The 26,341-nt window shown below is 34.1% G+C and overlaps 1 protein-coding gene across 7 annotated transcripts in view; it reads left to right on the top strand.

Moving 5' to 3' along the window:
• Positions 1 to 26,341, top strand: part of Zcchc7 (zinc finger CCHC-type containing 7) — a 225,996-nt gene that overhangs the window by 196,753 nt on the left and 2,902 nt on the right. For all 7 annotated transcript variants that reach the window (XM_046457199.2, XM_046457194.2, XM_046457195.2 and 4 more), the window contains 2 exons: positions 20,942 to 21,037; positions 25,218 to 25,335. In XM_046457199.2, the coding sequence (XP_046313155.1) occupies positions 20,942 to 21,037; positions 25,218 to 25,335 (214 nt within the window). The remainder of the gene's footprint in view (positions 1 to 20,941; positions 21,038 to 25,217; positions 25,336 to 26,341) is intronic.

The raw sequence follows: 26,341 nt of genomic DNA, 5'->3' as shown, positions 1-26,341 counted from the left end.
CCATAAGCATACAGTGCACAGTATCTTCCATTATCATTTTTCTGCCTTTACTGAAATATGTACACATTTATCAAATGAAGCTAGAAAAAGCCCAGGGTACCTTTCATATAGCACAATTTAACTGTCTTATGTTTTAAGCCCTTCTTGACATATTTGAAAAGTATGAATATCTGCATAATACCATTCAGGTTATTCAATTTTCTGGTTTAGAAGCAGAAAACATAGTCACCATAGAATCCAATTGGCTAATCCAATTGGTTCAATATTATAAAGTTAATTTTCTTTTACTATTCAGCTTAAATAATTGCACTGATTTACCAAAGCCCTACTGGTCATTTTTAATATATTAAATGTGTTGTGCTAAGCAAGGGACAAGTTTCTTTTAGTTGTAAAGTTATGTAATACATACTAATTAATAGTTGTTAAAAGTTTAGTGTATTAAAAAGGTTTTGTTTATAGAAAGCAAGTCATAAAAAGAGAGAAGGCAAAGTTTTTGTACCACTTATAAGAAATAAATAATAAACCAACAGGTATACTACCATTTTGTCATGAGCCCAAGAAGCCAGGAATAATATCAAGTGGTTTGTTTTTTCAGATTTTGTTATCTCCATTTAATTTATTTGAAGAGCTTAAGTAGAAAACTGTAATTCCTCTGCTCTCCCCAAAATACTAAATAGATTATTGTTAAAATCTTCAGTGTTAATGCTAAAAGATATATACCCATATATGCAGGCACACATTACAGATGTAACTCATCTGATTACATTGTTTGTGTTCATGTAGCAGTTTATTTATTCTCACATAGCATGGTGAAGTTCTTATAGCCTAAACTTGGTTAGAATTTGATCTCTAGTACTTTTCAAGATCACAGAGCTGCTCTTTGTAACCACATAGCAATATTTTCATCATTATTTGTATTAAGTAATGTCCTAATAAATTAGGCATTACATTTCTTTTTTAGCTTTTCCCCTAATTTAGAGAATTCCAATTTTGAAAATTTGAAGTGTGGAAAGTACTCAATCTTAAAGCCACTCTTTTCCATAACTATCAGTGAGCCTGTAAAAATTGGTTTCAGGTATAACAGAAATATTTGAAGGTCTGTTTAATATTTTAGCTTTTTAGAAACATTGCAAAAAGAATTTTGGGGATAAAATAAATAAAAACAAAATGAATTTGCCTTTTGTGGAATATAATATATTCTATCTGTGGGTATAATAAATTCAGTTTGAGAACTTAATTTGTCCCAATGTGGAATCCTGTTTAATTTTTCAAAATAATATTAAAAGTAACCATCACAGTTTATTATTATCAAGTTTTAGTTAATAATAAGTTTACTGTGCAAGTATAAATGTATCACTTCTGTGCTTATAGACCTGTGCATTATTTATCAGTTCACACGTAAAATAAAAGTTAAATTATTTAACTATAGTTATTTAAATTTTTATAAGTGTAGGGGTAATATTTGAATCTTTGCAATTAAGCATATTCAGTTTTGGATAAAAGCAAGATACGTGCTGATTTTAGTCCTCTTCAGCTCTTTTACTAGGCGATGGACTGCCATCTATTGACTAATAGTAGCCCTCACACATGAATGTGGCATCAGTCAGAGCAATGGCCAAGTAATAAACTAGGGTTAGAATTGCTACTGTATTTTCTTTTAAACCAGTCTGCAAAAACTGGAACTTTCTACACTTAATCATGGATTAATTTCTTTTATAACCAAAAAGTGTTTATTTCATACCCCAGGTGAACTGCGCTTTTGAGGGGAGAAGTTGATTAATATGTCCCAGTTTGGAAATGTTTACATTTGCGAGCTTTCAGTTGGTTTTATCTGCCTTTCAACCAGTAAGACTAGAAGGTCGTTTACAGAACAGTTTCTGTTTTAGCCACTACAAATTAAGGTCTTTCTAGGCATCATTTTCTTAAAAAAAAAAGAAAGAAAAAAGAATTCCAGAGATTTAGCAGAATATTATTTTTCAAACACATAAGATGATGAAGTTGATCAATATAAATGGATTTGTGAAATGGTACAAATCAAAAATTTAAAAAATACATTCTGAAGTAAGAAGAAACTTATGGCAGAGAAGTATTAAATATTTTCAGCAATTTCATGAGAATTAAAATGAAGTCTCTTTAACAACTTGTATCTAAATAGAATAGCTTTCTAACCAAACTTAACTTCACTACACTAGTAAAAACTAAGGCCATCTTTCTAAAGGGACCATGTCAATAAAACTCTAAAATACATTCATCCATTCGCACGTCTCTCTCTCTCTCTCTCTCTCTCTCTCTCTCTCTCTCTCTCTCTCTCTCTCTCTCTATTTATCTCTCTCTATCTCTCTCTCACACACACACATATACATCATAAAAACTATGGTAATGCCATTTTTCTTTATATATTTTAGTGGCTATAAAATCATGTGTAATTGAATGTCTTTTGAATTATTGGTTTAGAGAACTACTTGGGAAGAAGAAAAAATTGTTTTATCTAGCAATTACATGATTTACTCAAATAGTTAATTTTTTACTTTCTCCAAAAATATGTTTAGAAAATTCTTTAAATCTTTTAATAGTATAGCCCTATTTTTATTTTTTTAATTTCTGCTTTATTTTTCGATTTTTGGTAAAGTCTGACTTTAAATATTCTTTTCCTCTTTCAAATATTTCATTCCAGATAAAAATTTCCCTTGTTATTCAAGAAGGAAAGTCCCTTCCCCCAACCCCTGTCATTTCTACTCTCATTTATATTAAAAATCCTAGACCAATATGGCCACCAACAGAGTTTTAGAACCAACAGAATTTTTAACTAGTAGAGACTGTAATTTGACATGGCTTGGACATTTTGTTAATCTTGTTTTTAATCTTCTTACTTAAAAAAGTAACCAGGAGTTTGCTCTTTGGAGGCTGTATGTATTAAGAACCAAAAAGGACAATGTGTCTTTTATGTTTAATTTTGCGCTTGGATTTCTTTGTGTGCATTGTTAAAATGTATTATAACCTTCCTACCTTCTTTTTAACCAAAGGTTTAAGGAAAAAGCTAATGTAACTTTTTTATGAGAATTAAGTTTTACACGTAAGTTATAATTTTTGGAATGTTTAGTATTCACCCTTCAAAAAATTAAAATATTTGTTGTCAGGGAAATGGGGAAGAATCGAGAAGTTAGTTTCCATGCCTTCCTTTCTGGCTCAGGAAAAGCTTATGACCAGAGTTTACTAGTGACCAATGGTAGTCTTACCTGAACTAGTTGAATGGCAGAGTATATCTTCTGGACCATAGTTAACAATGTTCCATTTCACTTTGCCACTCAGTTTTCTCTCCTTACCCGGAAACATCAATTTAGAAATGTATTTTCTGAGTTCTTATAGCATGAGAATGTTTTCACATTATGAGTTTTACACTAAGTGAGAATTTTATCCTCTAATGAATTCTGTGCCATACCAGAGTGGGTACCCCTAAATGTCAACAGATTGGAATTTACTTTAGAATTCTGTTTTATAGTCCAGAAGAAAGGAATAAAAAGGTGGATATGGATTTGGATCTCAAGGCTATAACTATACAAAAATCTTTATCCTTGGATTGTGATAGGTGGATAACAAATTTCTAACTGCCTAATGCTGAAATTGAATATTTTTCTTTCAAAGTAACTTAAAATGAAAATAAATAGTTTGAAAAAGTCAGTCTCAAGCCAGAATCTTTTCTTCTCATGGGGAAAAAAAAAAAAAAAGTTTTCTGTTTTAATGGATATATGCTGGGAATCCTAAATATCTTTCCGAGAGCTCCTTGGCTACATAAACAGACCTGCAAAACCCTATCCACACAACTTATATCATTTGTCTTTCTCTTTTCATGTTTTTATATGTAAATGTATGTGAGACAGTGTGCAGGAGTATGTGTATTTAAGAAAATAGAACTGGTTGCATTAAAAAAAAAAAAAAGTGTTAACTCCAGAATAGAGTGAGGCCTAGTTCTTACTCTGTTTTGGAATTTTTCAAAACATTTTTTCTTTGTACTATTTTTTGAGACCTGACATAGGTTATCATAAACTAATACTTTATAAATTCCTTTTGGAAGCTATTATTTTGGTAATTCAGTTTGTTTTGCCAAAGTTCAAGAACCAGAAATACTCTTGCATAAATTGGTCTTTTTTTCCTCTATACATCTGGTATGGCTCTTACAGTGTTGTGATTTACCAAGCATTGGGACATAACATCTCTATCAAGTTTTCATACATTTGATTTTTATTAAAAATACCCTGGGCTGGGGCTGGGGGGCTCAGTGGTAGCACACTTGCCTGGCATGTGTGAGACACTGGGTTTGATTCTCAGCACCATGTATATAAATAAAAATAAGGATCTATCAACAACTAAAAGATATTTTTTTAAAAAATTTTAAAACAAATAAATAAATAAAAATACCCTAATACTCAAACACTACCAAGGCATTGACTGCTCTCATGATTGAGAATGCACATGTCTCTTTTATATTATCTCAGGGCTATCTTTTCATTATAGTACAACAAAATCAATCAGATTGCTTTATCTTCTTAGTTACTTGCTGTTTTGAGTAACAGGATTTTTTTTCTTTTGAGGGATACTAGGGAATTGAATTCAGGGCCTTACACATGCTAAGCACATGCTCTACCACTGAGCTATACTCTCAGCTCAGACAAAAAGTTTTTGTGTAAGTTTTAATGACTTACTCATACTCCATATTTGATAACAGAAATAGGAAATACATTTGGATGGTGACCAAAATTTTTTAAAGATTTTTTTTTAATGGAAAAGGAATGTGAGTAGTTTTGTGTTTACTTTCAATATTTACCTTGTTCTTAATGAATTTAGTGTTAAAAATATGCTAGCAATTTTTTTACTTCAATCTTATCATGTTCTGAATTTATTATAAAAGATAATTACTACATCTGCAGAGTACGTTGACTGATTTTTTTTTTTAAATCTTTATTTTACTGGCATGTAGGACCACATTTTGCCAGAACCTATCATTGGAAGCAATTGAAAAATGCAATTTCAAAGCAAATGAAACCTGGAATTATTAATCTCAATAAATGAGATTCATTTAAAAATAAATATAATTTGCCAAATCATCAAAAAGCAATTTCCTAAAGCCTGTAAAGGAAACTGGGAAAAGTGAACGCTGTGAATTATAAATGCATATGTTATTTTTACTCTCAATGTTTCTTCAGACGTTAAGAAGTCATGTGTATACATGCTTGTATTTTAATACAGTGGAATAAAAATGATTAAGATTTGTATATATAACTTATTTGTTTTCATTGAAGCACATGAGAGAACCTTAGTGTTTTATTCTCAAAGGAATATTAAGGTGTCCTCCTTCAGAGCAAATTCTCAACTTACTTGATTTTTAGTATTTTAAAATGTAAAAATTAATTTTGGTTTAAGAGGGAAATCAATATGGTCCATTTTTCTTACATTAGTATATTTAAATAATATCAAATGCTTTATGACAACAATCCTAATGTAGATTTAAGCATGTCAGATAATGAAGCAATGAAAAATATGCTGCATTTACTCAATTGAGAAAAATTTACATAAATGTTTTATCATAAAAGCAGCTGTGCTTTTGCCATCTTCTAAATATCTTTAATGCCCTAGTCACCAGCCATTAAGGCCTTTGTTCATTTTTAGATAGAACATGTTTCTCAATAGTAAACTGATTTTGAAGTTCTAAAAACAATAACTTCTTTCTTCATTTGATAGAAAATTTCCTATGCTTTGTTTTGTATATCCCATAATGATGAAGGGAATGGGGGGCAGTACATTTAGAAGTTACATGTTTACCAAATGAGCTTCAAGTTTTACTTCTGTTTTAAAAGTTTAAATGACATAGTCATTTTCTTATGTGTTAAAAGATGCTTTTCCTGAGGATATTTGAAAGAGAAGGTTATATTTAGACCTTTTCATTACCCTTTTCTTTCTTCTCTAGGTATGTTCACTTTTGCTTACAGAGGAATTGCATTGTAGGAGCAATTTCTTCTTGAGAATTAAGTGTTGTGGTAATGGAGTTCCATTTCTAAGTGTTTCTAATTTTAATATACATGAACACTTTAAACTTCTTTTCTTATCTCCTTAAAATATAAATATATAATTCTTATAATCTCCCCCCCAAAAAACTACATTGTTTTGTACTTAGAAAAAGTCCCCCTATTTTACCAAAAAATGGACAAAAACAGATATTCTTATTTTTTGAAATTTATGCAGTTTATCACTGTTTAGTATTGTCTTATGTAAAAAATTATAGCTTTAACATGAGAGATGTTGAGTAATGCTTTTTTGGGGAGTCATGTTACCTGTACATGAAGAACATGAAGTAATGGGCTGGGGTTGTGGCTCAGTGGTAGAGCACTTTCCTAGCACATGTAAGGCACTGGGTTTGATCCTCAACACCACATAAAAATAAATGAATAAAATAAAAGTATCATGTCCATCTACAACTAAAAATGTTTAAAAAAAGATAAAGAAAAAGAACATGAAGTAAAATGCAGAATAATTTCAGCTTATTTGAGTGATTCTTTTTTATATGTAATTTAAATAGATGATTCATGCCATTCCTTATAAGCATTCTAGGTGATTGAGTTTGTCACACTCTTGTATGTATATTTCAGTGCAACAATAAATGTAAATAAAGTATACTAAATCAGTGATATTTTTATTAAACATTCCTTTTAGTGGTCATGCATATGAGTGACATGGTAGATTACAGTAATTCCTGCAGGTCTTAAGTATTTAGGAATCAATTAGTTACTCAGTTATGATCAACCATAACCTTTAAGGGTTTGGGTCAATCATTTGAATAATCTGCAGGAAAAGAATCCTGAAAGGATCCTTGACTTCTTGACAAGAACAGCATCTCTAAACTAGTGTATTTTCTGTCATGGTATAAACTTCAGTAGCAAAGTTAAGTGTCTAATTAAGTTTAAAGTTTTAACTTTAAACTTAACTTCAGTGACTGAAAGTTAATGAATTATTGTTCAAATTTTAGACTTGAAATTCATTGTTCATTTTATATCAGAAAGTCTTGGGAATTATTTATGAATTTTTACATTTATAAGTGGTTTCTTCCAGCTCTTTTGAGGTTGATTCAATGATTCTCAGACCAACAACTCTAGCTTTTAAGAAATATCTTTAAAATTATATTAAAAACATGCTGCACGTTTAGAAGGTGTTTAACAACAACAACAACAAAAAGTTAAACACATTAAATTACACCTTCACCTTAATTGATAAACCAATACACAGGTAGGTCACATTTCAAAAACAAGAGTTATTCAAGTGAGTGTTTAGAAATCTGTATTAGCTTAGTAAGAATTCATGTGTATATTATTTGGTCATCAAGCTACTGGATTTTTTCATTACTTTTTTCAAAAATCATAGAGCTGAATCTACTAGGTAGATATATAGCCATCTTTATAATTTTGTAATATATTCTTGCTTATAAATGCCTACTATATATGCATACATTCCTTTACGGTTATTTGTAGATTACTCTACACTTCTTTGCAGTTAGAACTAAACTTTGGATTATAAATTTGGTTTATACTTTAAAAATCTCAATTTTGTATTTCTTGGATCTTTCACATTTCATTTGTTTACAGTAATACCATATTTCCTCCTCATTTTACGAAAGCCCTTAGAGAAAGGCACTAAGAAACTTGGACAGAAAGGCAGGCATCTTCCTGAGGAAATACTAGGGAGTTTTATATCATAATAGAAGGGGAAAAGTGCCAGCTTTGGAATTGGACTTTGGTTCAGAGTTCATGTACATTGGTTCATATACTAGTGTGTAAAAGTAGTTAAAATATTTAACTTGTAAGAATCTCAGTTTCTTCACCTGAAGAAAATGGGGGTTATCATGCCTTATAGGGTTACTTACCTATGCAATAAGATGATAAAAGTACTTCACACAATACTGTGCACATAGAGCATGTTAAATGCTATATGAGCTTTACCACAGCAAACCCAGAAGCATCTCGCACCTGTAGAGATGGCATCTGCACTGATATCCTAGTTCTGTTATTATTAATGTCTTTTGCCCAAAATAAGGAGATTCATAATGACATATTACTCTGTCTCCTAACAATGTTTTCCTCTTAGAGTTAGTAAAATTAAAATACTTACAAACAGTGTCTTCTCTTAACAAAAATACTTAACTCAGTTTTTCATTTTTTAATTATTTACACTTGTCTTATTCCTTTCCAAAAATGTAAGTAACTTTTAATTAAGTATAGCAAATTTAAATTATTTTCTTAATTTTACTTACCTAAAAATCATTATAAAGATATTGAAGATTAGATTACAACGATGCTAATAATGCATAATTTTTAAGCAGTAATTTCAGTATCATCTGAATATAGTTATTCTATCCTATGCAAATGAAATTATATAAATATTAGCTTCCTGTATAAATAATGTGAATAACATGAAATCAAATAATTCACACATGCTAATTGTGGTTCTATTTACTAAGGGTGGAGGGCTTATGTTAATCTGATTAGGAAGGAAACAAAATAGTGTATCCGTTTTTTGCACTTCAGGTAAAACTACTTCATACTTTCCCATGACTGATACCAGAAAACAGCCAAATTTCATAGCCAACCATAGTGGCATAAGAGCTGGGTCACTTCTGTGGACTCTCAACTGTATTTGCATGGGTCCAGCAAAAAAAAGGCAACACAAAATCATTTTCTCAATGCATGTGATATATATTTCAAAGAGTATTCTAATTTCATGTTTGTTTCTTATTTTAAAAAAAGCAAGGGCTAAGATGGAACATATTATAAAAACAAAAGAGCATTACTTCCCTCCTTGAAACAGGTCCTTGCATTTATGGATTCCATGCCTTTGTGACTGATGGTTAAGAATATTTCAATAGAATAAGCAGGGTTTGAGGTGAAGAGGGTTGCCATGTATTATAAGTCATGTAGAGTTATAGTCAAAATGAAAATCTTGGGGTTTGTTTGGATCCTTGGTGTGTTAGCTAATAAATACAGTAGAGCTCTGGTTCCATAATTTTTCAGTGGAGGTTTATGTACAGTTGTATGCAAAATGTATAAGCAAATTTGAATATGTTATGCATTTTATATGGTTGAGAGGTATAATATTAATGTGATTTCTTTGCTTTATAGGCCACCCAATAAACCTTCAGATAAAATATCCGAGAATTCACAACATGTAGATATTCTCTTCTGTCTCTTCACCCTATATCCTGTCTCCACGCCCTTCTCATCCCTCCACCCTGCTTCAAAGCTTGTGGTCCTTTTCCATCTGTGTACTAAAAGGTTTCTTTGTAAACCAGGCCATTTGTCCATCATTGTTTGGGGTCCAAACAGTGGTAAGATACCCTGTCACTGATCCCGCATGCTATGAATGGCAGCTCCTCTCCGGACAATTGGTGGAGGGGCTGAGAAATATTCCTGAGAGGATTATTTAACCTTTCAATTTAGAGGGCACAAAGCCTGGTTGATTAATGAACTTTCTGATGGGCGCCGATAAGCGGATCTATTTCTTTATTTCCCCTAAAAGTGATTCCTTCTCCTGTCCATATTACTATAATCTTAAACATAAAATGTGGCAAATAGATTGAAAAACAGCACTAAAGAGTTTATCTGGCTGGCAAACTGAAGGAGCTAAATTAAAATTGGTAATGACAGCAGTGGCTCAGCCTCATATATGGTTTTTAAATGCACTGTGTATTTTGAAGAGACTTATTCTCCAGCTCGCCTGGTAATGACTGCTTTTGGTGCACAGTCTGGGGCTGGCTTCTGTTATCCCCGCACCCCCCCCCCCCAAAAAAAATGAGTTGTGTTATCTGGATGGCTGCAGACACATACGCATCCCCCTTTCTCACTGCATGGGCAGACAAGGTCGATAGCATTACAAGGTATTTGTGGCAGTGCTTGTTTCAGTTTTCAGAGCTGCCAGTTTCCAGGCGGATTTGAATTACAAAAGAAGAAGCTGGCATGAAAATTGAAAGGTTTTATCGGCTGGTCTGAAGCCTCATAGCACATTGCTTATTTATGCAGTCCATTTGCACCAGGAAATATAAAAAGGAAATACATTTTTAAAATAAGGCCATAAAGACCCAGATATGTTTAAGATGGCAAATAAAATATAGATACCTATAATATCTTTCCAGGAAACGATTTTCACTTAATGTTGCACATTACTTCAGAAGAGCATTTATGTTGCTGTCATAAATTTGTGCGTTTGTGTCACTATGTAGGTAGTCTCTAGGGATTAAGAAGGAAGCCTTTGCTAACTTACTTTAAAATTAAAATAGACGGAGGGATAGCTCTGCAGTTTGAGAGCTACATTGGAAATATTTAAATAGGATGGTAAATTAAACTTAAACTAACATTTTTGCATTCCATGTAAAATTAGCTATGGCCCAGTGAATAAATGCCTCTACCTTTAGAGAAAATTGGGATGCTTTTTAAGCCATGAAGATTTGGAGCATTCAGGGAGTGAATTACTGTGATCCTTACTGTCTTGCATATGTTCATTGTTCTCTGCTTACTGAGGTTTTCTTTTTTGTTGTTGTGGAGTTTTTTGGTGGGGGAAGTATCTTATTAGCAAAAAGATCATAAACTAATAAATTTAATAGCTCCTTTTTTACAAAACTTGTTCGTCTTTTATTTTAATCTTCAAATATATTGTCTTACAGGTTTTGCTTAGTGCTTAATGTTGTCCTAGTGCTTAATATGTAGTCTTTTCATTGCTGGGATTTATACCAACAATTTACATTTATTCACATTACTTGAACATAGTTTTGACTTATTGAAAAAGACATACTCATGCAATCCCTTAAACTCTTGATGACATAAAATGAAAACATAAGTATGCAAACATACAGTATTGCAAGGATTTGAATAATTAATGGTTTTATGACTGGTCATTTGCAACCTTTCAGCTCATTGGTTTGTAAAATTTAAGTGTATCCAAAAGAGAATTAGGAAGGAAGTTACGTATATATTTGAAATATCAAATCAATAAAGCAACACTCTTTATTTTGCCGCGGTTCAACTGAATACTTTTCAAGAATCCATTTTCCAATAAAGCAAATTACCCTCAGCTAAACCATGAGAGATGCAATTTTTTTGTAATTTTCATTTTCACCAGGGTCGGGTACCTTTCTCATGTTTTCATGGCCCAGACTAATTACTTCATGTAGTTTTTTTTTTTTTAAACAGAGAAAATATCAAAAGCATACACATCCTCTGCATGCTAATGATGTGCTGTACATTTTTTTCATGAATTTTCATAAGGATTTTTTTCTACGTAGCATGTGTGGCTTAATGATGTAATCACCCGATAGACTAGAAAATGCTCCAAAGGAGACGTTCCGGTCTGTTGTGTACATAATACATGTTTCAAAAATCTGCCTAATTAAGGAATTACCCAATGTATTGGGAGTCTGTTGGGTATATGACATAGTCTTTTAACACTTAAAAATATCATATGTATATTATTATATGTGATACTTTTAATGCCATTTTTAGGATTTAGGGGAAATTGGTAGCAGTGTCCACAGGAATATAAATGCATTTGTTTTTCACTAAGAAAAAAATTGTAGCTTTAAAAATTTCATGAAGGAAGCATTGTTTTAAACAATTCCAAAGTTTTGAGAAGAAAAATCCTCCCAGTGTTCCTCAAAGGAAAATGTAACAATGGATATTTGCCAAAACCATGTGCAAATGGAAGGTTTTGTCTAAAACTACAGTGGGAATAAGCCTGGGTGGAGTTCAGGCCTCAGGTGTGAGGACACATCTTCAGAAATCTTGGTAAAGGAAGGAAAGGGTATTAGTCTTGTGCGCTGCTAGTAATAGGGTTGTCATTGTCGCTTTCTCACAGACTCAACTTTAGTTCTGTTCACTAAAATATGGTTTGCCCAACTTTCAAGTTCCTCCCTTTGATTTCTTTAGTTTCCAGATATTTTTGTTGTTCCTTGAATATATACTGATTACATTTCTACTGGCATTTATATTTTGAATAACACTAAAAGAAAGGGAAAGCATCCATTCTTCTTTCCCTGCCTTCTCTTTATAAAATGAAATAAAATATTTAGCATATTGTCTCTAATCTCTTTAGAGTAGCCAGTAAAAAGCAATATCTTTAGACAGGAAAAAATGTGTATTTTAAATTTAAACTTTCTTCCTGCTTAAATTTCAAATTGATGTCAGTAGGTCACTTCAATTAATGGACTTCGTAATCACATTCAAGTCTTTTGATTGGGGGTAACAATTTCTTGAGTAATCTTATTTGATTACTTGGGTTGGATTTTTAAAATATATGAATATTGGGGAAAGGGTTGTGCTCTTAATGAGCTTATTAAAAGAATAAATTGACTTGGAAACATTTTGAAAGAGTGAGGATGGTCTCAAACTTGAACATCATTATCAATTTAAAAGGTATATGTGCAAATGCAACTTGTTCAGAAAGATTGGAGAGCCAAGCTCTACTTTTCTTAGTGTTATATTTGATTGTGAATATATTTATGTCAAGTGTTTAATATATTTGCTCTTAATAGTCAGGTGTGGTGATGCCTTCCTGTAGTCCCAGCAACTGAGAAGGCTGAGGCGGGAGGATCACAGTTTAAGGACAGTCTGGGAACTTAGCAAGACTCTGCCTCAAAATTTAAAAAAAAAAAGACTGCAAATGTAACTCAGTGGTGTAGTCCCCTAGGTTTCCAAACTCCAGTATGACGTGCGCGCGCACACACACACACACACACACAAAAGTTTACGTAGCAAATTGAATTAACAAATTAAATATATATATATATATATATATATATATATATATATATATATATATAGCTTAGTCTTTATATGTATGATTATAAAAATAAATCCATTTTGCATTCACAAGTGTAGAAAATTCTCTTTAATTAGTGAAATTGATTGTACATCCTATATGCATATAGGGAATGAGCTTCAACTAGATGCAAGCCCTTATTGGATCAAAGTCAGTTTAGATAAGGGCAGCTCAAGGTCACAGAGGGAGATGCCCAGCAGGTTCATTTGCATAAAAAATTACTGTTAGAAATAGGACACTGAGGCAACTCTAGCATTTTGATCTCTTGGCCTTTGTCATGGAGATTCCTAGTAAGTGAAGGGAGTAAGGCCAGTGTCCCAGATAATGATTAACTGTTTTAATGGCATTCATTCATTCATTCATTCCAAACTAACTACTCATGCAGAAAAAAGGGTTATGTAAAATGACATTAGAAGAAAATCATTTGTAATCGTTGCAGTTGCATCGGGCTGCACTTTGAGGAGACATTAGGAGTAAATCCGTGGCGTGGTAAGCTTATGCTTTATCTTCTGATATTTACTGAGTTTACTGGTGCATGAAAAGCTTTCAGCAAGAATAGCAGATGGGATGGACCTTTCATAGGTAGTGCTATCTACCAGGTTATTACTTCTATATATTGATAGTAAAGTAATCTCCAAGATATCACCCTACAAATACAGATTATTTAAATGTCTCTAACCAAAAAAAAAAAAAAAAAAGGTCCTGCTTTCATAAATACTTCATTTGGTATCCATTGAGTCCAAGTCTAGATAACTTTATTTACTTTAAAAAAGTTCTAGAAAACTACATTCATTCCCTTGGATCTAACTTTTTGTCAGCAGTATAAGTGCATATGACAGAGTCCTGAGCTTAGAGCTAACCAGTTGACACATTCTTCTTTAAATTGGACCTTACTGTTAATTAAAATAAAGACATTCTCCCAGGCAGAAGAATTGAGTCACAAATTTATATTTCTAACACTTTAAGTAAAGATTTTTGTTAGATCATAGTATGAAAATTTATCCACTGGAAATCATTATTGAGTTTTCAGTACTGTATTCTAACGCAGAAATGTTCTCTAATTAGGTAAGATCTACGCTGATTTCATTCCTACTAAGTCCTGGTACATGATAGTTTATTAAAATGAGAGTGTGTAGATAATGTTTGTCATGTCATTTACTAATTAATTATTGTGAAACATTTTAGAATTTCATAACAATATAAATACTGTTGGTATTTTTATTAGTAGTAATGGAAGTTTTTAACTAGTGACATTATTCAGATGAATGAACATCCAAGTGTTTGCACTTTGTCCAGGAGCATAAATGAACAGTGGGGCTATGTTTGAGATTACTTTCAAAATAAAATTACAAGTGTCAACAATGAAGCATGCATTCAAATTAAGAAGGATCTCTTCATCCCTGGTACTATCCGATGAGTTCCTGTTCTCTTTGCATTACTAATTCCATCCTGGTTTTGCCAAAGTATATATCACATTCTTAGTGTGAAGGAAAGAGACACAAGGAAGCTGTGTTATTAATTTATTCAAGCTTTTTAACATATCAAAGCATGATTATATAGATTTTTCCCTTAATGACAGAAAAGTTAAAAAGTTTCCAAAGTATACAAGATTTTTATTAACATGGGTCATATGCTTTACATATGCATTACCCATTGTTCATTCATTAATATTTATTGAACTCTTACTGTATGCCTGGCCCTATTCCAGAAGTTGTGGTACAGGAATGAACAAAAGGAGCCTTTGCAGAACTTAATTTTGGGGCTGAGGATGGATAGATAAAATGTAAAATATTTAATGTCAGATGCAATAAGGGCCATGGAAAGTTTGGGGGTTTCCAGGAAGAGGGTTGTTTGACTGTTGGTTTAGGGGGTTTTGTTTTGTTTTGTTTTGTTTAATTAGGACATTAGGAGTACCACTTGGAAAGAGCTAGCAATTTTAAAATAGGTAGTCAGGAAGACCTTACTATGAAGGTGACCATTGAGCCTAGACTTGATGGCAGTGAAGGGGTATACCACATCATATCTGGGGGAAGAGTGATCCAGGAAAATGGATCCAGAAGCTTTGTCACCAAAGCTGGTGCCAAGCTCTGAGGTTTGTCTGGAGTGTTCAAAGAACAACAGAAAGGCTAGCAAGGTATGGAGACATGCTTCAAAGCATATAGCAAAATCAGGCAGGTGGGAGAGGCAAATTGTAGGCCATTGTAAGGTTCTTGGCCTTTACTGAGAGAGCAGAGGAGCTGTTAGAGGGTTTTCAGCTGAGGAGTGATATGTTCTGATTTACATGCTAGAAGGATCACCTTGTCTTGAGAATAGGCTGCAGAGGAGCAGGGATAGAAGGAGGAAGATCAGTTCTGATGCTCTGGTAATCTAAATGAAAGGTGAATGGTCAGACCAGGAGAGAAGAAGTAAGGTGGTGGTTGTATCTTACAGAGCCAATAAGCTCTGCTGATGGACATGATGTATGTGTAAGAGATAAATCAAGGTTGTTGATATTTGGACTAAGCAATTGAAAGGATGGCATTGCTTATGGTGTGATGGGAAAGATTGTAGGAGGTGCTTATTTGAGGGGTGGAGGAGGACAGGATTTGTTTTTAACTTACTCAATTTAGGATGCCTGTTAGACATTCTAGTAGAGATGTGAATCTAGGGTTGAGAGATCAAGGCTAAAAATAGAATTTTAGAGTGGCCAAAGTAAAGGTTAATGTAAAGCTATGAGGTTAGAAGGGATTAGATAGAGAAGAAAAGCTGTCAAAAGACTGAGCCATGGGGGCTGGAGTTGTGGCTCAGTGGTAGAGCGATTGCCTGGCATATGTGAGGCACTGGGTTTGATCCTCAGCACCACATAAAAATAAATAGATAAATAAAATAAAGATATTGTGTCCATCTACAACTAAAACATATACTTAAAAAAAAAATGACCACAACTGAGCCATGAACCACTTCAGGGTAAGCAGGATAGAACATACGAAACAGGACTAGCAAAGAAACAGCCAGTGAGGTGGAAGGAAACCAGGAGAGTTGGGGAAACTAAGTAAAGAAAGTAAAGGATATGGTCATATCTTACTGATAGGTTATAAGTATGTGTAACATCCCCTCACAACAGTGTCAGGAAGGAGTGCTGTTACTGTTATTGTACCTATTTTACAGATAAATAAAATGAAACAAAATCATTTAAGTAACTTGACTAATGTTGCATAAGTGACAGAGCCAGGATTAGCACATAATCCCAAAATGCAGTGGATAACTTTTTATCAGAGCCTCTGGCTCTTCAGAAGATTTGGTCAGTTTTGCCTTTGATTATTGTCACCAATTCTTAAAATCCCTTCCATCCATATTTTGTCTTTAAGCAGGCAAAAATATGCCCTTGCATTATATACATATACAGAGTGCCCACATGTATCCATGCCTAGACTGTTGCTGGTAGAAAACAGGAAACTGGTAACAGTTGTTGCCTCTGAGGAGGGGAACTTGATTGATGGAAAACAGAACAAAATCAGACTTTTTACTCTCTACCATTTAGTGTCTTGAATTTTGTGCCACATGCATGTTATTGGTTTTAAAACATTTAACACTTTAAAAACTAAAAAGAACTAACTACGATTCATTTAATAGCAGTAAGGTGAATTTGTTCTTTGAGATGCTGTACGTAAGGGGCATCTCAAAAAAATTATACTACTTCATTTATTGAATGGAAAATATGCATTTGATGTGCACTTAACTCCCCTTGATGAGCCATGGCCTCCCTAGTGTTTTCATTTCTTAAGATCTTTTCCATGTTAACTCATCTGTTTTAGAATTCTTATTTATGTGTGTATCCCTCACAATTTCTATTACATACTCTGTGGATAGTAGGAACTCAGCAACCTTTTAAAATAAATAATTTCTATTAAGGGCTAAATGCATTAGAACTACCTGTTATCTCCTCAGACTAAAGCAATAAAATAAATTCAGAGACATTCCATAAATTTTTGCCTTCATGTACTCAGTAGCAGGTGTATTCAGTGTTTGTATCCACTTTTTACACTTGTTGATTGCATAACTAATTTCCACTGTCTAGAATTTTGAAGTCTTTAATGTCTACTCATTCATTACCTCTTTATTTATTGAGCTTTTCCTATGTTCTAGGTATTGGGTCAACAAACTTTCCACAAAGTGTTAGATGGTATTATATTTTAGCTTGGAGGGCTATATATGGTCTCCATCAAAACTCTAGTGTAAAAGCAGCTAGAGATAATCCATAATCTAATATATATGGCTCTGTTTCAATAAAACTTTACTTATAGATAGACACTGAAATTTGAATTTCACATGTTACAAAATACTCTTTTGTTATTACATTTGACTATTTAAAAATGGGTATCTGTGGGCTGGAGTTGTGACCCTGGCAGAGCACTTGCCTTGCATATGTGAGGCACTGGTTCAATCCTCAGCACTACATAAAAATAAATCAACAAAATAAAGATATTGTGTCCATGTATAACCAAAAAAAAAATTTTTTTTAAAGGGTAGCTGTTCCAACTTTGTAAGCCATTCAAAAACAGGAGAAGATCAGATTTGGTCTATGGGCCGAAATTTGCTGACCCCTATTCTAGGTTCTCTACCAATTCATTGTCTAGGTTCTTAATGTAGGGATACATAGTAGACTAAAGAAAAGTCCCCACCTTCAGGCATCTTTCACTGTAGCATTGAGATGGCAGATCAGCAATAATCAATAACCACTTTGGTACACTAGAAAGTGATGGATGCTATTTAAAAAAAAAGGGAGGAACAGGAGGAGGAGAGTAGGGAAAAGGGGAATTAGGAACCCTAAGGTTGCAAACAACTGGCAATATTACATAAAGGTGGCCTTTTCTCTGAAAGGAGTTGATAGGAATGAGCCTTTAGAGAGTTGTGCAGTATTGTGACTTTCTTTGTGTCCTATACTCTTTAGGAAGAGCCAGAAGTGCTATAGGGGTGCTGATAGCTTCTCCTTTGAGAAAGTCTCTGCTTGCTTCTATATCAATAAATCAAGTTCTAGTGACTGGATATCCCTGTTGATATGGTTTCACCAGCCTCTCTCATCTTTACTTCCTGGTTTATCTTGACCTTTGCATAGGATTCAAGTCAGTAGAATCCCTTACTTCAGTGGTATAAACATAGCATATTTTTCCTTCTCATTAATGAATCTAAAAATCTTGCTTCAAAGATAAATTTTCTATATGTTTGCACAAACATAAGTAGAACAATTTATAAACATAAGTAAGTACCATTTTAGAGAGCATTTATTATTTAAGGAGTGGGTTTTTCTTTTTATCATCAGTTATGGTCCTTCCTAACAGTCACCAGCTAGTTACTGAGTACCTACCATTAGCTTCAACCCTTCACTGGGTTCCCATGCTGCTTAAAATAAATTCAGTGTTTTTCACCCTCAGTCATAAAGCCCTAGGTAAGGTCCTTCTTCACCTCCTGGAACCTCCTTTTCTTCTATTCTTTCTTCACTTACTACACTTCCAAGTTTACAGATACATTTTCAAATCTTCAAATATAGTGAGCTTGCTTCTAACTTGGGTTTAGCACTACCTGTTCCCTATACCATATGCCTAGAATAGTGTCCCTTAATCATTATATACCTGGGGTTTTTTCCTTATTATAATAAAGGATCGTCCTTGTCAGGGTTTCTCTCAGCAGCTCAATCTATAATTCATAAAACTCAGTTTTAGCTGTGTGCATACTACTAATCACCATCTTCTAGTTTGTGTACACATGAGTGATATGTGAAAGTGTGTGCACGTGTACACATACAGCACTGGAGATGTAAGTAGTGTTTTTCTCATTTCTCAATTACCTGATCTGAGAACAATGCCATGTATATATTGGGCACTCAATGGTGCCCTGTGCCCAGCACACTAAAAAGTATCATGAATAGAGGCACCTTGGACTTGTATTCTGTTCTACTTGTCTCTTTCCCTTGTTCTCTACATATCCTTGTTTCTTGAAAGAGTGACCAGTGTTCTGTTCTAAGGCATTTTTATAGTTACTTGATAAACGTATTTCAATCTGGCTCATGCTACAGCTCCTCAAGTGAAATTGCATACAAGTTTGCAGTTGCCAACAACTTCTTGATTGCTAAGTCCAATGAATTTCATAGTCTTCATCTTCTGTAGCCCATCAGTAGCTTTTAACAACTTCTTTCTTGAAATGTTATCACATCCTTGACACCACCATCTCTTTTAGTTTTCCCTTAAAACATGTGTGCTCATGGCTGCAATTTTATGCCACATCAAAAAATATAGACGTGGGCTGGGGATGTGGCTCAAGAGGTAGTGTGCTCGCCTGGCATGCACGGGGCGCTGGGTTCGATCCTCAGCACTACATAAAAATAAAATAAAGATGTTGTGCCCACCGAAAACTAAAAACTAAATATTAAAAAAAAATTCTCTCTCTCTCTTTAAATATATATACACACACACATATATATTTGTTTGTTTATTTATTTATTTATAGGCAGAAAAAAAATTACACTCACTAATTTCACATCTTCCTGGTGTTCTACTACCTGAAGAAAATGTGAATCTCTGCAATAAGGGATATATGACTTGTGTGTGTACTTGTTAAAACTTTTTTTTGATGATTTTTGGCTAATCTTAATTTATGAGCCACATTTTTAATTGGAGAATGTATAACATTTGTTGTTTTTTATTTATATATGAATTGGTAACAGCTGAGGTTATAAATTCCATTGTGTGTAGCATTTGTGATCATTTTCAGCAGAAAGATTATTTTATTGTTTTCTTCTGGTTTTCTGGTTTTCCATTCTAGGAAATAAGAATTGAAAGTAAAGTTTTTTAAAGAAGATTTTTACTACCTATTCATTATTTTCCTGTATCAATCAAAGAAAACCCCACAAACCACCTGTTTGTAACATTAAGCAATAAAATTAGATGGCACAATAGTACTCTTGGTAATAGGATCCCAGTAAAGAACATGAAAAATAAACTTACCTATGTTTATGCTCATCTTACATGTTTTCTTTCAGTCTCCCAAAAGCTTGGGGTGGGGAGTGCCGATTAGGTTTTTCTCCCGTTGATTACAGCCACCACTTCCTCAGAGTTCTTTCTCCATCCATCATCTCCTTTCTCTTCTCTATTTTCAGTGTCTCCATCTCTACTAGCCTTCTTACATGCCCAGGTCTCTTCCTGTTCAAAAAAACAAACCCTACCAAATCTTCCTCCCCCTAAGTACTGCATCATCTTACTCTGCCATTATTCATGCTTCTCAAAATAATATATAGCATTATTCTCCCTGTCTTCAACCTATACTCAATATTTTTAAACATTTCTTATTGTAAAATGTAATATGCATCCTAAAAAGTGCATAAAATATGTGTACAATTTAATAGATTAGTTATATGATACACACCAAGTAACTACCTCTGTGTACAAAAACTAGGAAGTTGCAGCTACCCCAAAGCCCTCTATGGGCTCTTCTATCCTCTTTGGAAGTAACTGCCCTCCTGACTTTGGTGGGTGATTCTTTCTTTTTTTTTTCTTTTTTTTTATATTTTTTTAGTTGTAAATGAACACAATACATTTATTTTATGCTGAAGATTGAAACCCAGTGCCTCACACATGCCAGACAAGTGCAATACCACTGAGACACAACCCCAGCCCTAGTTGGTGATTATTTCTTTGCTTTTCTTTCTACATTTCATTACTTTCATGTGCATCCCTTTACTCTTCACCCTACAGCCTTCAACTCTTTGTGCACTCCCACTGATTCCAAATTCTTGCACTAACGTTATTTAAGAACAGTTGTTTTTACAATGGATGTTTCTCAATCCTGGTGTTACTAGGTCTCCCTGCTGGTTTTTGACACTGTAGATCAGTTCATCCTTCTTAAAACTATTCTCTAACACTGGCACCTGTGTTCTCCTGGGTCTCCACATGCTTGAGCCCTTCCTTCTCTGTCCCTTTTACAAGCTCCTCTGTGTGCCCTTAAATGTTTCTGTCCAAGGTTCCATCCTCCACTGCCACTCCATGCTAAGCTCTAGAAAGCAGTATTTATAACTTTCTTCTAACTTTTATTAAACCTTCACAAATGTTTTATGTTGCAGACCAAACCTGGGCCACCCAAAAAACCGAAGACTCCTTCTGGACAATCAGCATTAGTTTATTGCTACAACTGTGCACAAAAAGGCCATTATGGACACGTAAGTTTAGCATTTGAACATAAAGCATTCTGTTGTCAGGGAGCAGTTGTTGAAAGATGAGCTCAAAAAAGAATGGAACTCTGAATGCTTACTTATTTACCAACTAACATTCAGAGGCAAGACTTAATATATTCTCTTTTTTTTTATTTGTTATAATTAGATACACATGACAGTACAATGATCTTGACATATCATACTTTTGAATCAGATGGGGTATAATTTCTCATTTTTCTGAGTATAATTTAATTTTTCTGAGTGTATATATTCTCTATTTATTTACTTCTCCCATCCCTACCAGAGTAACTGTCTGTCAGAGCATAGTTGTCTGTTACAGGTGAATGTAAAAACAAATACAGCTCATGAAGTGAGTCATATAATAGTCGTCAACAGTACATGGCGTTCTCATGAGTTCCTCTCATGATTACTTTGACACAGCTCCATCATGTTTTGTTTTTTTCTTCCACTTTTTCCTGGTACTGTAGTCAACTCAGTCTTCATCACTCACTTGCAATCCCTGACACCCAACAGTGGAAAGACAGGGGTGATGCATCACTGACTAACCCACCTACTCCACAAGTGCCCAGGTTCCTTGTCCAGCTAACACATTCTCTAACCCCAACTGAAAGGGTCAGATTGTGTGTTCTGGATGTTTAAGTTTCAGAGCAGGAGCGACTTCTTGCTGTGAGGTGGGCACAAGATCCCTAGCCAGTTGCCACTTTAAGTGTGAAACTGCAGCCATCCATCACAGAGACAAGAAGCAATAAGAATAGGCTCAAAATCCATGCATTCCAGGACTCTTGAGGCAGAGAGGAAAGGGCAGTGGCACAGGAGGTAGAAAGTTCATATGGAGAAATGCACTCCCACTTTCCAGGTAGGGTTCTAATAGCCTCAAAAACAAGGTGAACTGATATCAAATCAGATCCAGTGGAAGGAGGTAGAAAACAACAAAGCTTGGAATCCTTTAAGTGGGTAGAAGGATGATCAATAGAAAAGGGTAGCACTGCAGACCACCTCTTAAATTCCAGCCATGGCATTTACTGGTACAAGCCTTGGGAGCCCTACATTATGAGGACAGACAAAAAGGCTAGGAGAAAGAAAAGTGCTGGAGTCCATCTGCTGATCAAGTTATCTTCCATACTGAGGCAGCAGAACTATGGGTGGAGCTTAGAATGTGAAAACTAGCATGAGGCTCTGATCCTCACTTCTGATTCGTACTCTGCTACTGACTTAACCAGGTGACTTCAACAACTCACTTTTTCTTTCTGACCTTCAATCCTTATCTCCAAAACAAAGAAGTGGTACAGGGGATTTCTCAGCCCTGATGTTTAGATGCTATTTCCAATGTGATCAGACCCACCTTGTGGTGACACAGATGGAGAGATCCTACAGCACACTTACTTCACTTCTGTAGAACTCACATTGAAAATTTAGCTAGAGAAGGTTTCTTTTACAGTGCTATCATCTCTAGATCTTTTACTGCTCTGTGCATTCATCCGTGTTACCAACATTCAGATGCTGCCAACGCCTTTTAGGGAACATATTCACATAAGCAGTCTACTGGCACACAAATCACATAAATGTATGATTTATGCTTGCTTACCTCTTTAAAACACAAGGGTATAATTTTAGCATTTATCTTTGTCCAATTAAAGAAAAACAATTATAGCTGGATGCTTATTACTTACTAGTCACTCCTGTTAATGTAGATAGGAAATATATTAAAAGCATTTGGAATTTATCCCTGAAATCTAGATTTAGATAATTTTTAATTTATAAAAAAACAAATTTGGCAACCTCATCACTGCCATAGATGAAGAACTCTAGATTATCCAACACTAATGAAGAAGATCAGTGGTGTGGCTAATCCAGAATAGTAGATAAATTATATAGCCAACTATCAATTGTCTGTGCTAATGGAGGGGACCAGCGATGTGGATAATCAAAATACAATTTACATTTAGCTTTGGAAAACATTTGTAGTACTGTATAACTCTGTGTAGTCATGTCAGTCTAGACCATATGGGATCCAAATAGAGCACGCAGGTGGTTCAAGATGTTTGAGGATCTTTCTCCTTCAGTTTTAGAAATTCAGCCATACAGATGTTGTTATTGAATAGATTCGTTGCGTGAAAATGTGACACTACTATTTCCTAATTCCACTCCCTTTCTGGTGGAGTGGGGTCTGGGGAGGGTGTCAAGGACAACAGTAGTCACTGTACAGAGAGCCTCTGCAGGAGGATGTGAAAGAGTGAGTGGGAGCTGGGAGAGTTAAAAGGTTTTGTTGACAAGTATTGAATGAATGTATGAAGATCTTTAGTACCTTTGTGCCATCATGATTTGCTCCTACTATTGTATGGTTAGGATTCTTACTAGAGATAAAGCTGCTGTATATTCCACCATTACAATATTAGAGTATTCTGAATGACTCATTACATCATTAAGTTTTATGCTTCTCTGTGTTTTATGTTCTTAATTAGCTGCCTTTCATTTCAGTTATTGTCAGAATTTTAGACCCAATTTTTTATGGGTTTATTTGATGTGTATCTTTTATCCTAGAAATGAGAATTTGGAGCCACTAAATATGGTGGTTTCTAAACACATTTTTTTATGTTATCATGAAAGTTTGCCTTACAACTTTCAGAATCCAAATAAGACCAAATGATTAAAAAAAAAAAAAAAGTCACAACAGGCAGGGTGGTGCATGCTGTTATTTCAGCAGCACAGGAGGCTGAGGCAGGAGGATTGCGAGTTCAAAGCCAACCTCAGTAATGGCAAGGTGCTAAACAGCTCAGTGAGACCCTGTCTCTAAATAAAATAAAGAATAGGGCTGGAGATGTGGCTCAGTGCTGAGTGCCCCTGAGTTCACTTCCTGGTACCTAAAAAAAAAGAAAGAAAGAAAGAAACAATAGGATAAGTCTGAAGATGGTAGAAGGAAGAAAATAATAAAGATAAAAGAGAAAATTATAGAAACAGAAAACTAAATAGTATCAACAAAACCAAAAGCTGATTCTTTGAAAACTCTTTTTTTAGGAGAAAACAGAAGTCAACTGTTAAGGTAAAATGTTATGATTTGATATGAATAATAAAAACAGATTTCCATTACTTAACTCTTTGAAATATATTCTGATGATTCATAATTTTTTAATTCAGCAAATTAATTATATAAAATGTATAAAATGGCCAGCTATCTTAAAGATACAAGTTCAGATACAATGTCAGAGTTATAATGAATCAACTAAATTCTTTGTGTATTTTTCACATGCTTTCTTAAAACTATTCTAATTTTTGTTCAATACTTAGCTAAAAAATGCTGAATAGTTATAAATAAATATTAGGTAAGATAACAGAAGATAAACGGGAACCTTCCAATGGGAAGACTTTCAAAGAAAAAAATGCTTCAGACATGGTGAATAAATATGTGTTGCAGATCATGATAAATGAAAACCTGAAGTATTCAGGCCAAAGAATGTAAACATGGGAAATGGCCATGGTGGGAAGACCAGTCATGAGAGTGGGCAGCCACCTATGGAAAGGAGCGCAAGGGGTGATCTCAGCTCGGGTAGGGAGCAAGAAGAGAGATTTCCTTTGGGGCATCTCAGAATTACATGGGAAAAGTTTTAAAGTAGACATAACCTACCACCATCTCACTCCCTATCATAAAAATCACTACCCTAATCAGCAGTAAATGCTGAGTTAAAATAAACTTGCCAACCACTTGTGTTTAGAGAGGAGAGCAAGAGGCTAAGAACTTAACACCTATATTTTGGGGGTGAGAAGGAGAGACAAAAGAAATACTTAAGGGAACATTTTTGGAAGAAACAGACAAGGAAAGGACAGATATGAACATAAAACTGAATAGAATAAACTCTGTCACAGAACAAGACAAGTGCAGATGGCACCAGCCCTCAGTGCTGTTGACTGAGACTAAGGAGGAATTTGGCAGGGAAGATGGAAAAAAATAGGAAAGGTTTTATAGCTAAGGGAAGAAAACCCAAGCCTGAAAGAAAAGCACATAAACACAGTAGGGTTGTTGGTTTGCGTGATCCCTTCCAGCTTTCAACCACAGCACAAGACACCAGTGATGTGGGTCTCTTCTCTAATAAGCATGGTCCAGAAGCTCACAAAAGGGTTTTCTGAACAGTGAAAACTATGACATCATAATTTCAAATACAATTTGCAGGAATGTACAGAAAGACGGATGTATAATCAGACATTTCCAACATCTCCATTCATCTACTACTATGATGACAAATACGAAATTCGGGAGAGAGAACAGAGAATAAAACGAAAAATAAAAGGTATGTTATTAGGCTGTTATTGTAGCTCAATTGGTATAGCATTTGCCTTAAATATGTGAGGCACTGGGTTCGATCCTCAGCACCACATAAAAACAAATAAATAAAATAAAGGTATTGTATCTGTCTACAACTAAAAAAAAATTTTAAAAAGAACAGATATTATTTTTTAAAAAGGTATGTTATTAACTTGTTAGGTAACATTTGCAGTAGTAGTTCCTAGATTTCTTTTTTTCTCTTTCCACATTTTTTATTGTGCATTATAATTATACATAATAATGGGATTTATTGTTACATATTCGCACATGAACACAAAAAAAATCAACATAATTGGCCAATATCATTCCCCAGCACTTTCCCCCTTAAATTTTTTCTTATCTTTGCGTGCTTTCAAGGTCATTAGTTATCACAGTAAATGTTTTTAATAATTACCATAGAAACTAGAACTTTCTTCATCTTCAGAAGCCAAACACCTTACTTCAAAAATTCTGTATTGTAACCTATTTGTGATAAACATTTTTTCCACTTAGTAAACATTTTAGAAAATGTCCAGAAAAATACTGCTCTCCATCTGTGCATGCAGTTTTCAAGATTCCTTGGAGATTTTTCTGTTTGACAAGTAATTATTTTTTCAGGTTGTATGTCTCTGATATTTTTCATGGAAAGAAAGATTCCTGGAGCTTCCCTTAAGAAATCAGCTCTTATAGGCCACCATTGTCTGCATAGCTGTAGGTCCCCAGCCACTTCTCTGGTTTCTGTGTTTACTGTTGCTAACATTTAAGTTCTTTCTCACCAAATTAATATCTTATCATTTAAGTCTATTTTCTCTACTTCTGTTCTTTCTTGCTGTGTACTTTAAGATGGTTTCCCAAGTTACCTTTCTTGTTTGGGGACAAAATTGTTTATTTTTCAAGTTGTTCTATTATGTAGTTTTCATCTTTTTGGTATTCTTTTTTTAAACTCTTACTAAGTTTAGGACCTTTTCAAAATAAAGTTACTAATTCTAAAG

This window comes from Marmota monax, unplaced genomic scaffold, assembly GCF_021218885.2.
Source record: "Marmota monax isolate L192 unplaced genomic scaffold, Marmota_monax_Labrador192_F-V1.1 WCK01_AAM20220418_F8-fsc00069, whole genome shotgun sequence".
NCBI lineage: Eukaryota > Metazoa > Chordata > Mammalia > Rodentia > Sciuridae > Marmota > Marmota monax.
This window is presented reverse-complemented; position numbering and strand designations above follow the sequence as displayed.